The 11,914-nt window shown below is 40.8% G+C and overlaps 1 protein-coding gene across 1 annotated transcript in view; it reads right to left on the bottom strand.

The window, feature by feature from the left end:
* The window catches only part of prkdc (protein kinase, DNA-activated, catalytic subunit), a 32,190-nt gene extending 20,726 nt beyond the window's left edge, over positions 1-11,464 (bottom strand). The window contains exons 1-31 of the mRNA XM_070927781.1: positions 11,299-11,464; positions 10,585-10,661; positions 10,399-10,503; positions 9,965-10,039; positions 9,636-9,744; positions 9,418-9,530; positions 9,188-9,287; positions 9,031-9,086; positions 8,727-8,757; positions 8,486-8,643; positions 8,174-8,320; positions 7,831-7,995; positions 7,478-7,646; positions 7,148-7,197; positions 6,864-6,986; positions 6,359-6,526; positions 5,980-6,089; positions 5,619-5,778; positions 5,233-5,319; positions 4,986-5,105; positions 4,161-4,320; positions 3,948-4,057; positions 3,339-3,426; positions 3,036-3,199; positions 2,744-2,896; positions 2,111-2,218; positions 1,760-1,986; positions 1,370-1,464; positions 956-1,058; positions 514-647; positions 46-276 (exon numbers count right to left, since the gene is read on the bottom strand). Of these exons, the coding sequence (XP_070783882.1) occupies positions 46-276; positions 514-647; positions 956-1,058; positions 1,370-1,464; positions 1,760-1,986; positions 2,111-2,218; positions 2,744-2,896; positions 3,036-3,199; positions 3,339-3,426; positions 3,948-4,057; positions 4,161-4,320; positions 4,986-5,105; positions 5,233-5,319; positions 5,619-5,778; positions 5,980-6,089; positions 6,359-6,526; positions 6,864-6,986; positions 7,148-7,197; positions 7,478-7,646; positions 7,831-7,995; positions 8,174-8,320; positions 8,486-8,643; positions 8,727-8,757; positions 9,031-9,086; positions 9,188-9,287; positions 9,418-9,530; positions 9,636-9,744; positions 9,965-10,039; positions 10,399-10,503; positions 10,585-10,661; positions 11,299-11,464 (3,862 nt within the window). The remainder of the gene's footprint in view (positions 1-45; positions 277-513; positions 648-955; positions 1,059-1,369; positions 1,465-1,759; positions 1,987-2,110; positions 2,219-2,743; positions 2,897-3,035; positions 3,200-3,338; positions 3,427-3,947; positions 4,058-4,160; positions 4,321-4,985; positions 5,106-5,232; positions 5,320-5,618; positions 5,779-5,979; positions 6,090-6,358; positions 6,527-6,863; positions 6,987-7,147; positions 7,198-7,477; positions 7,647-7,830; positions 7,996-8,173; positions 8,321-8,485; positions 8,644-8,726; positions 8,758-9,030; positions 9,087-9,187; positions 9,288-9,417; positions 9,531-9,635; positions 9,745-9,964; positions 10,040-10,398; positions 10,504-10,584; positions 10,662-11,298) is intronic.
* Between the last annotated feature and the right edge of the window lie 450 nt (positions 11,465-11,914).

The raw sequence follows: 11,914 nt of genomic DNA, 5'->3' as shown, positions 1-11,914 counted from the left end.
GGCTTAAATAGTATAACTCTCAACCCTTGCACATATAAGACTTACCAGGCATGTGGTGTGGCTTGATTATGTGTAAGCTGATGAAGGTGTTGTAGCAGTCCAGGGCAGCCAGCAGCAGGTCCATCCACTGTAGGGTGGCTCTGACACTGAAAGGACCTGTCAGGTCCCTGAGAGTGGGCTGGGAGAGGAGACCTCCGCCCTCAAATCGTGAGATCAAGAAACCTATGCCATGATCCTTCAGCATGCCCTCCAACCACTGAGGCGGAGACGCCTTTCCTAAGTTCAGTCACACACACATCAAATCATTTATTCACAAATGAACTCTTACAAATGTATAACAAAAGTAAAGTCAGTCCGAATAGCAGCAAACAAACAGCTTTTGGAAACATCTATTCCTGTTAATTGAATTTAAAAAGGATTCTTATTCTTTTTATAAATTGCATCTGTCGTTTTTACTTGTTGATCTGATCAACGCTACCTTGGAAGGTGAAGCCACTTGGTAGGATTGCTCACCTGGGAGGAGAGGTACAAACTCATAGAAGAGTTCCATGCATTTGTGGCGACACTCAGTCTGAGGTCGGCCACATTGTTCCAGGAGCCATAAAACCACATCAGAGAGGCACAGCTTTCCATCAGGTGGAAAGCCCCTGGAAGAAGAAAATAGATAATAATGGAAAATGTATTTATACATATCAATAACATCTCATCATGCATAGTCATTACTGAAATTGAAGCAAGAGGCTTCTGGTACAAAAAAGGTGAGTGCACACATATATTCACACCATGTATCCATTACATGTAACACTTAACACACACAAAATACTGAATGGCTGAGTTTTATTTCAAAACAACTACATCTTGTAATTTTGTTATGTTAGATTCACTTATGCTAAGGTATGGGAAGCGTCATAGCTTGCAATTATCCAACGGATATGCATGTACACAGAGTACCAACCTTGGGATGCGTCTCTTAGCGTTGTGCTCATGGAGAGTGGGGGCCTTTTGTTTGATGATCCTTTTCAGATGATCAATGGCACTGCCACACTGCTGCAATGTACCTGAGGATAGAAGAGCGGCATGAACAGCTTCATACCTAGATGAGCTTTCAATCATAATTTTCTTTTAATGTGCAATGGAACCTTGTTTACGCAACATGAAAGCTTTAAAAAAAACTGTATAAATGCCACAACAAAATAATAAAAACACAATTCATAACAACGCAACACAGCAATATATCACCTTAAAAGAAGCATAAATTACCACTGCTAGTTATCGCTCGTACATTTCACATTGACCCATTTAGACATTGACAATGAAAAACAAAAATCTGTGTGTCCTGTTTGTAAAGCTGAAGTGGTAGAACAATTACCCATAGATCTCTCATCTGAGTGTGCAAGGGCCAGACTTTCGACAAATATGACAAGAACTTCAAAAACAAACTGCTCCACCAAGGATTTTTCCTCCCTGCAGAGACAAATAGGCAGCACTGAGCAAATACAGTACAACCACTCAACAGTTTGTTAATATGAAACCATTTCTACATTCTGTCAGGAACGCAATTCAGTAGTAGTGTGTATTTTTTGGCATGAAAATGTATTAATTTAAACACAATAATAACTACCAGTTTTGGCTATCATTCCCAAATCAGCCAAAACTTAAATATCACAAACAACATACAGCTTGCTATTATGTAAATGGCTCAGAAATCATAGGGGTCTACAGAGACGAAATGAAAGTGTTAAAACAGAGAAAACTGTACCTGAACTGTCTGTAGATACTATTGAATGCTAAGGCCGCACCAAGTCTTTTGAACCCATTGGGGTGGAGAGCCAAGCTGTAGATACGCTTAAAAAAGGACTTCATGTTAGTGGGGCTCTTCTCTTGCTGCTTGGGGGTGGTTTGTTTGATTGACCATTTGACAAACTCTTCAATGCAGCGACCACAGAAGTCCCTGAGAGTGCTATCCATTGGGTCAACCACACCGTCCTGAGGAGGAAAAAATAACAAATAAAATTAGACAACCAAAGGAGCCAGAAAACTAAATAGTTTAGTCTCAAGTCTTGTTTGAACGTTTAACTTATAAAATCCTTCATAGAATAAAAGCACTTACCATAATGGCTTCTAGGACAGCTACTGTATCTTGGCTCTCAAACTTCTTGTTGTTTGTGAACCAGTGAATCAGCTGCATAACCAGCGGTTCAAACAGCTGTCTGGTCACCTGGTGGAGAGATTCAAATTCATAAACATAAATGTGGATATTATCACATACCCTCTACCCAAGCACCACGCTCTGTGTGTCCCCTCACTTGCCTGTGTGCAACGCTGACTCACTCAGGCTGATAACAACATATGAGGGAAATACACCAGGAGTTATTATACAACTAAAATAAGTATTAACCAAGTGGGGCCTGGGGCACTGTATGTGAGACATGGAAGACTTTTGTAACAGTAGCAGTTAAGTCAACAAGTGCACTAATCATTTTGTTCAGTTTTTAATACTTAACATTGTTTACGGTCTCACACATTCAACATAAAAAATGCTCCACCACAAGTATATGTTTTTATATTTTGTATTTTGTTTTTCAAACGCAGGGTGTCCATGGGCTATAAATATTCTTCCTTGCTTGGTTTGTTATTTTGTAAAGGGGTAAGGAATGCGGCTCCATTGGCCAGCTAATAAAATTAATTATGTAAACAAAACGGTAACTACATCTGTAAACTCCCATAAATCTGTAAAACATACCTGATCCACATCACAGGCCAGACGTAGTAGCACAGGAAACAGCCTCTTGTGCAGCTTATACATGGGCGGCAAACTATTCTCCCCTTCAACCATCTGAGCACTCTTCCCAACCATGTAGACCACCAAGCTGTGGAGCAGCTCACAGGCTGCGACCTGCACCAAACACAAGAGAAACTGGATGATACCATCGTCATCAAACCTAAACTGTGTCAATCTCTACCAGAAGTTTGCATCAGATTCAGTTTGTGAGCTGCCACCGACAGTGGAAACTCTTTGATGCTAGAAGACATACTTTGGTTTGTCTGTCACTTGTGGACAGAGCCAGTTCACTGACGCGAGGCAGAAACGGGTCGAGGTAGATGACTGGCTTCATATCGGCGAATGGTACTGCAAAGCTGAGCCTTTTCTCAGAATCCCAGGCAACAAATTTCTTCATCATTTCCTCCGATGAGACCACTAAATGCGAAAATAGATACGATCAACAAACACAGCAAATATCTCCATTCACAGTCCTGTGTCAAGTGTCCTCAAACCATCACCTAAAATGCCAGTGTAAAATAAAATGAGATGGTGGGTTGGTTATGTAAATCCTTACCAGTTACAAGGTTCCTGTTCAGCTTTCCTCCCAGGTGGCCGAGCAACTTCACCACCCTGAGCCTCACCATGACGAGAGGAGCGTCTTCCTACATTCACATAGAAGTAATCAGTAAGCTCAGATACGGGACTTCAGGACTACGAAGCGATATCACTCTCAATTTCTGCACTGTACAATACTAGGTAGTTCATTAGCAACTGTCCTGAAGTAATTCAACTTTATAAAGGGAGTAGAATAGAAATTAAATTCTCCTGCAGGAATTCCTCAGTCATATGGGGGTTCTGTAAGTTCCTGCACACATCAGACATAGTCATCTCCTTTTGTATTTGTATTGTTGTACTAATGCAGTTAACACAATACTCTGTGAAGTAAACAGTACATTAACCTGGCTATACAATAACTGCAGTCAAATTGCGATGGAAGATAGATTATAAAAAATAGTTTTGCTCTGACCTGTGGGGGTAGTGAAAGACCATAGAGAGTAAACTCTGGACATATTATTTCATTAAGGTTGGAAAATTGGAACGTCACTGAAGTGTAGGAAATAACACAAAAAGAAAATAGCTCCCAAAATACTGAAAGATGTTTTCCCATGTTCCCATCCAGTACCATGGTGAGCTGGTTAGATTTTTTCAAGAGCCGTGTCATCACTCTGCTGTATCCCCTGTCACTTCTTGAAGACAAAGAAGACATCACCTCCCAGTTGCTGTCGTCTTTGTCTAAAGTCAACAACATCTGAATTAGAAAGTCCTCTAAAATTCAACCAAACTGTCCATCAACTGACAAACAGATGTGCTTGACCACTGACTATTGTGGGCTTACTGTTGGTGGAGGGGGTTTTCAGATACCCATCCAGAAGAGGAAGGATGTTCGTGTAGCAGGGCTGCATAGTCTCCGAAGGAATGTGGGAGGACCAGTCCTCAAGAGCATCTAGAGCTACGTTGGCCAAAGGAACGTGGCTCAGACCCAGCTTCAGAGCCGCCTAGACACCCCATTCACACACACCACACACACACACACACACACACACACACACACACACACACACACACACACACACACACACACACACACACACACACACACACACACACGACTTACTGTAGGAGTCCGGTGGCAAACAGTTTCTGTCTGATGAACTCAAGTGCCCCCTCCTTCCTCAGCACCACCCGTCATGTTCCAAATGTGTTCATTTGAATGGATTTAAAACTGGACGTCATTCAGCTATTAATGATATAAAAGTGTATCGTGGGTGGTACAATATTATTTTTCCATATAGTTGAATTGTCAATGTTTAGGTCGGTTTGCATTTGTAGAACTACCACGTGGAGTGTCAGAAGCTAGACATTTCATCCATTTATCCATTACTGTAAGCTAACTATTTCAACTGTTTGTCTATTAGTTTTAGCTACCTCTTTCAATCATTCATCCATTGCTTTTAGGTAATGTTAACAATTTCTAGAGTCTCTGTTTCCACATGGCCCCTGGCAACTGCAAAAGTAACCGAGGAACAGCTATCGTTGGTTGGGAATTACTGCACCAAACCAACTACTGCACATCTGCATTTTAAGTTCTTGTTTGAAGCTGTATCCATCCATCTTCACCTAGTTCACAAAGACACAGTGAAACAAATAAAAAGGATCCCACCTCAAGAGCAGGACAGTAGGCCTTGATGTCCAGAGCTACGATGTTGTGGTGCAGCGAGAGGACAAATGTCAAGCAGGATGCCAGCAGCTCATCTTTGTACTGCTTCATTCTCACACACACCTAGTGGGAAACCACATGTCACTCACATCTCCTGCTTAGTAAGTGCCTCGGTAATGTTCCATTTTAGTTCATTGCACCAACAAGCAAGTTTGTAACATTCCCAGGAAATATTGTAAAGAGAAGGTACCTCTTTTCCAAACCTAGAGAAGAGTGCAAAACAAGCACTTTTCACTGTGTCACTCTGGGGGGATGTAGAGCTTCTCAGGCCAACTCCCTGTTCAAAAGTAGATTTTTATTATTCATACAAGATATTAAATGAGTGCACTGCATGCATGAAGATTCTTTTCTATGACTCATTTACACATTAAGTGTTCTAAATATGCTACAGAAAGAGCTGAAAACACAATACAATGCATTTAATTTGTAAGACCAGATGGAAACACAATTTAATATTCCTGTAATGTGATCCATTGGTAGATTAATTTTTCAAATGCCCTGACAGAATCCAGTGTGATGGCAACAACAAATGGGATGACAAAAAAAATTGCTTTGTACCGGTGGATTATTTATTACCTGGTAGTACTTGATTCTCTTGGCAATTTTCATGGTGACAGAGAGCAGCTTGTAGAAGCCACTGACGAGTGGATTTCGTATGGAGTGGAGGATAAGTTCATGGCTTAAGGGATACATCCAGGACTGAAAATACACCACATGTTTATTCTGCAACAACTCACTGCAAAAAAAAAGAAAAAAGAAAACAGTGTTCACCTGAGACTGACATCTTTATTCCTTAAAATAAGATGTAAATGTGCTAGAATACCAACTATGTTCAATTTAGGTATGAGAACAATTAGGGTGTCTCACTGAGTTTGATACTCTTTAAGAAGAAAGTGAAGATTAAGGCAAAAATGAAATCAAGTGTTGTCTCCATTACCTGCAGAAGTCAACCAGGTTGATAAAGGCAGTGAAATCTTTGATCTTATTGGGCAACAGATGAGCTGTGGGGTCAGAGGAGGGCAGGACGTGGGCCGCATCATCAGGAGCCTGACAGACAAGGAGGCAAGTGCCATGGACCAACTGAATTATGTTTAAATTGATACTGCCAATAGCAAGCACACAAAACGTTTACATGTTCATGCCATCTAACGGAATGTTCTTACTTACCTATCTGTCTATTATATAATCATAATGACAGAAACAATACCACTATATCCTGTGCCAATCAGATGGTGTGCAGGACTTTGTATTTGGCCTGGTCACCTGTCAATTACTTTTTTTTTTATGAACGTTAATGACGCACATCGAAGTGGGACCTGAGAGGGAGACCTCACCTCCTCTCCTGTTGTCACCTTCTGCACAGACAAGTCCAATTTCTCCACGATTCGGAGAACTGATTTCACCAACTCATCATAAAGAAGACGACTCAAAGAGAGGAGAGCAGCGTTCTGACTTTCAAAAGCTCCATCCAAAAATCCTGAATCCTGCAGAGGAGGACACAAATGTAACAAGGACATAAAATAAAACGTACTGCTTATCGAAAGGTTTTACAGCACATATACAATTCTAATTTCGTATAGTAGGTAGCCACAAGCATTCAAAGTAGTTTTACAGTCATACAATACACAATAATCTGAAAATAGACTTATTGATAATATTTAGAAAATAAAATAAATAAATACTGTTTTCCAACAGGACGCTAAGTGGCTAAATGTTATGTAATGTGGAATATTTAACAGGCTATACCAAACAAACCTGCTGAGTCGAGCAAATTCTCCATATCTCAAAATGATGAAACTTTAAAAAAGAACATAGCTGTACCTTCAGCTGGTCGCAGTCTAGAAGGCCTTTATACAGGGCAAGATAGTTCTGACTGGATGGAACTTTCCACTTTCCCACACGAACTTGGGAAGACTCAGAGGGACCACTGTCCTGTCCTTTGTCCTGAGAAAAGAAGGATGAAGGGCATATTTCTTATTTCTAAGTAAAGAAAACTCTTTGACTCAAGTAAAATTCATTTGACTGCAAATAAAACATTCAGCTGAGTAAATATAGACGTGTGAGAATTCAGTTATGACAAGAACATCTGAAAACATGCGTCTGACCTCAGAAAGCATGATGGGTTTTGAACAGACACGGATCAAACCCTGGTGCACTGAAAGACAAGTAAAAGTGAATGTTTTAGCAGATGTTACGTGTGATCTCATCTCAGATACAAAAGCAGCACGCTGTTAAAATCAGATCTTGATAACAAGTTCTATATTTTAAAAGGAGCCTTTTACCACTACAGTCTCAAAGGGCTTTACAACCCTGAGATGCAATCTTGAATTCTGTCATCTTGTCTGGGAGACAAATGCATGTAATGACTAAGGCAGTGTTTCATTCCAAAATATCATGATGGCCTTTTAGGTACAATATGCTCATGATCGACATACCCACAGAGCTAATAAAACTCCACAGAACGGGTCCTTTAGAAGCCATGGCCACCAGCACCTTAAGGATGGACCTGCAACAAGCGGTCTGCATTTTCTCGCTGTACTGAGGGAAGTGGTCGATCTGCACCACGAGGAGACGCTCCAGTAGTGGTGTATACACCTCTGGAATCTGAGACCAGGGACACGAAGCAGAAGTTGAAATGAGACAATCACTCACGTCACATGAGTCTTTCTTGCTACTCTAGGATAGCATGGTGTATAGAGGCACATACAGATAAGGCTGGAAATCTATGAAGCTTGTCGGTTTGATTTACTCAACAGTTGGCCAAAGTGAAGGGCAGGCTGTTAATTACCTTGTCCAAGTGAATCAGGACACTGGCTATGGAGTCCAGGAAGCTGGGCAGCTGGTAGTAGCTGTCGTCCTCCCTGTCAGACTCCGTCAGGTACATCTGCTTACAGCGCTGAATAAGCTCTGTGTACATCAGGTCCACGTCTTGTGGGCAAACTTTCTTGCATGGCTACAGAAAAAAAAGAAGTTTTTTTTTTTGCATTTTGTATTAAGAAGTTCTCACTAGATTGTACATGAACAACAAGCAACAACAAGTCAAGCTGCAAACATGCACTTTAGATTTGTGCATGTGCATTAACTTCTTGTTAAACAAGTTTGGGCTTTTACAAACAAGGCAATAAACATACGGCTGCAAAGAATCCGTATCCGCGTATGGCGATGGACAGTTCCTTATGTGTCGAGTCCATGGTCTTAATGATGCCGCAGAACTTCTGCATGAAGAACTTCAACTTGCTTTTGTGCTCCTCAATATTCTCGGCCACCAGCATTGCAACCTTGAAATGACCATAAAAAGTATTGCACAGCAGAGGTGTTGGAATTATTTTGGAAATAAATTCGGTTGCCATCATGACAAACAGCCTGGGGCTCTGCCACCGATGACAGTTGGTTTTTATCACGGTGCTAACCTGTCGGCCTGGTTGTCTCCGTGTTTTGTTTACCTGTTTGAGGAAGGCCTCAAGTGCATAGTAACTTGTCTTCTTCATCTCAGCGTTGATGTGTCCACAGAGTTTAGACATGACCTCAAACAAAGCTCTGTAGTGGTCCATGAGGCAGCTGCTGAACTGGGATGCGTGTCTGGCAAATAATCTAAGCCCGGCTGTTTCAGAAAGAGTCAAAGAGATGTTAGTTTTCAAGGAGTTTTATCTTCATTTTGTTGGCTGTGGAAATGGCAGGCCTTACCACATGTGACGGCATAGCGACTCATTTCCACCTGCGACAAAAAATTGGAAAACAAGCAATTACAGGAGCCATGTTACATAGTGTCACATTTAATGTGAAATCATAAAACTGTTCAGTCTGCCAGGACACAGTATGCACAAACATTAGGGTCAATATAATAATGCTACATAAAAAGACTACTTAGCAACTTATAAGTATGTTTCTTAATACCAGTCAATTTCAATCTGGATGTTATGTTTTCACACAAAAGGGTGCAGGGTACTCCAACTGTAAAAGGGTTGTTAGATAGCTGAAGTGCATTTACCTGGGGACTGACTGCCTTCAGGGCATACTGAAAAATGTCCTTAGATGTTGCTGGGTCTGCGAGTCAGAGACACGTTAATCATGCAAAAAATAATAACAATAAATAAATAAATAGATATAGCAAAATAATACAGACACACACACACACAACATCCCACCTTCTTCCATGGTTTTAGGGAAGTTGACCATTACAGCAGTGATTCCTCTCAAACATCCAGCTACAACATAAAGTTTTGGTTCCTTTGTTGCAGAGGTCATCTGAAACAAAAAACAGTCTCAGAATCAGGATAGTTATTTTCCCCAAACACTTAGCATCGCACCATACAACGGATCGTGATTTTCTCTTTGTAATTTTTCTATGTCACTGCCGTACCATCTGTAAACATACCTGTTCTCTTAGCTCCCCTAGATAGGCTTTGTAGAGTTTGTCAGAGTTGCTGACCATCTCGCTGGGGTGAACCTCTGCAAGAACTCCCAGCAACTCATAGATTTTGCCGAGGACTATTACAAATGTAACAAGAGTATGGAATAAAATGTTTGCGATTTAGTCATTCTCAGTACAGAGTTAAACCAAACCCTGGTTTCAGCCATCAAAGGAAGACTCACCAGAATCTGCTAGTTTGCTCTTCTGACAAAGCTCGCTGTAAAATCTGTTGAATATTTCGCAGATTCGAAGGTCTGCAGCCACACTGGAAGCCTTTGTTGTTTGGAGAACCTGTGGAGAGTATTTAACAAAACAAGGGATGACCAGCATATACAAACAACTACTTTATAAGTCCATATTCACAAATATATCATAGAGACTCTCACAAGGATTTGGGTGAATAACAAATTGTGTCAGTGGATCTCTTTTGGTCTGAATGCAGTTTATGTTTCTCACCGAGCACACAAGGCTTATGTTAAAGACAGTACACCAGATGCCAGGAGAAACCAACCTTAATAAGGAGCTCCAGCACTGGAGTCCTGCATTTGGCTATTTTTTCCTTTGTATACACAGCCATGCATGTGTCCTGCATAAATAGAAAGAATAAACAACATAATTAATTGGGTGAATTACATGTACACATCCAAAAGTTAGTTTTGTTAGTTTGTAGTACTGAGAGGTGTTTCTAATTATTAATATAAACGAGTCATAGAGGCTACTAAGTGCCAGTCTCAGTTGAATTACATGGAAATGTCCTTTGCTTTCACTGCTGTCACACCCTGTCTGAAGTCTTTCTCAGGCACATGCACACATGTAAAAAGCAGATGAAGCCATACTCTAGTTGTAGAATGAAACTTTTAGATTTGGAACTGTAAATCAGTGTCTGACAGATCTTTCCTCAGGAAAAAACTAAGCATTTAATCTCAATCTAAATGGGGAACTTACTCTTATGTCAATGGCGTAAGTCTTCTCCCATCCTTTGACTCTTGGCGTGACCCTGTCCAAGAACTTCTCCAGAAAACACAAGATATCAACTCGGGTGTCCCGGAGCTGGAAAAAGAGATGTTTCTGTTAATATAAGTTCTTTTAAATTGACTAGATTATTGTTCACTGGATGACCTTGATATCTACCTCGTCTGAAGCCAAGGACTTCCTGAGGAAGCTGAGCAGTCCATAGTCTTTTGAGAACAATAAGGATGTCTGTAGAGCTTCAAGATGAAGATAAAAAAGATGGAATCAGAAAGAAAGGTGATATTTGTTTTTGCATACTACTTACAGTACATGCATCACAATACCAACAACAAAATCTGCACAATGAGAGCACCATTTAATTTCAAATATGAATACATTGTGCAATTTTAAAACCTCTATTGCCGCTCCTTTGCTGCTACATATTACATCTACATATTAGCTTCTAACTGAGGGGAGAAGATGTTTCCACCACTCAGGTGCCAAACTATACTAGTTGAATAGTGCGGACGTCCAATGGAGTTTTTGGTATTAAGCACTTGCAAGCTTTGCTTATAGTCAAATAATCACGTGGTCTTATCGTGTGTTCTGGCTGAGCGTTGCCTCCCACCACAGTGAGTTTTGGCGGAAGACCCTGCTGCCATAAACCAAATAAAACCTTATTTACGTTCTAATTATAAATCATTTCTGCAGGACGAATTTATAAGCAGCTTCCAAAAATCCATAAAGCACCTTATCATACAAGGTGTTTCACGCAAGTCAACACCAGAAGCATTTTTAACATTAAATTGCCATATTATTAAAGGAGTTTGGCGCGGATTCAATGCGTTCATATGAGATAGTGAGAGGACTATTTGATGAACTTCACTGTCTTACCAAGTTCATTCTCAGTTGGCGTTAGCATGCACTCCTGTCCCAAGTCACCGACAATATCGTGACATTTCAAAGCTGCAGCTCGGATGTCGTCGTCCGAAAGTGATTCATGAAGTTTCAGAAGAAGCCCCTGAATGCCTCCAGCAGTGTTGCTGTGAGGAGAAGACATAACTGCAGCACGGACCTAAGCTAACATTAGCATCACGAGCCCCATATCACTTTCTGTCACAAGTACACAATCAGAGAAAAACTATGTTCTCTCAACTAGCTGCTAAACAGAAGACTGCCAAGCTAGTCAGCGCACTCAATCTCAAAGCATCACGCACATCAGGAAGAATCACAATTGGATAACACGCTGCACGTGTTTCAAAATAAAAGCCCAGACGAAGAAAGTCCCATGGACTTCAGGCGACACAAAGTTCCCTCTAGTGGCTCCACTTAACTAAAAGGCCCACTATCGCACTACGCTTCTAATTTGGAAGATAAAACTACTGACCCCCCCATTGTTATATTGATCGGCAAAGAGTGTTACTATTATTTCTGCGTTGATGCTCGTGGATTTGAAGGTTGTCATGCGTGTATAATAATAGTGTCCAATGCCCCCTAGTATACATATTTC

The sequence above is a fragment of the Enoplosus armatus genome, chromosome 21 (assembly GCF_043641665.1).
Source record: "Enoplosus armatus isolate fEnoArm2 chromosome 21, fEnoArm2.hap1, whole genome shotgun sequence".
Taxonomy (NCBI): Eukaryota; Metazoa; Chordata; class Actinopteri; order Centrarchiformes; family Enoplosidae; genus Enoplosus; species Enoplosus armatus.
This window is presented reverse-complemented; position numbering and strand designations above follow the sequence as displayed.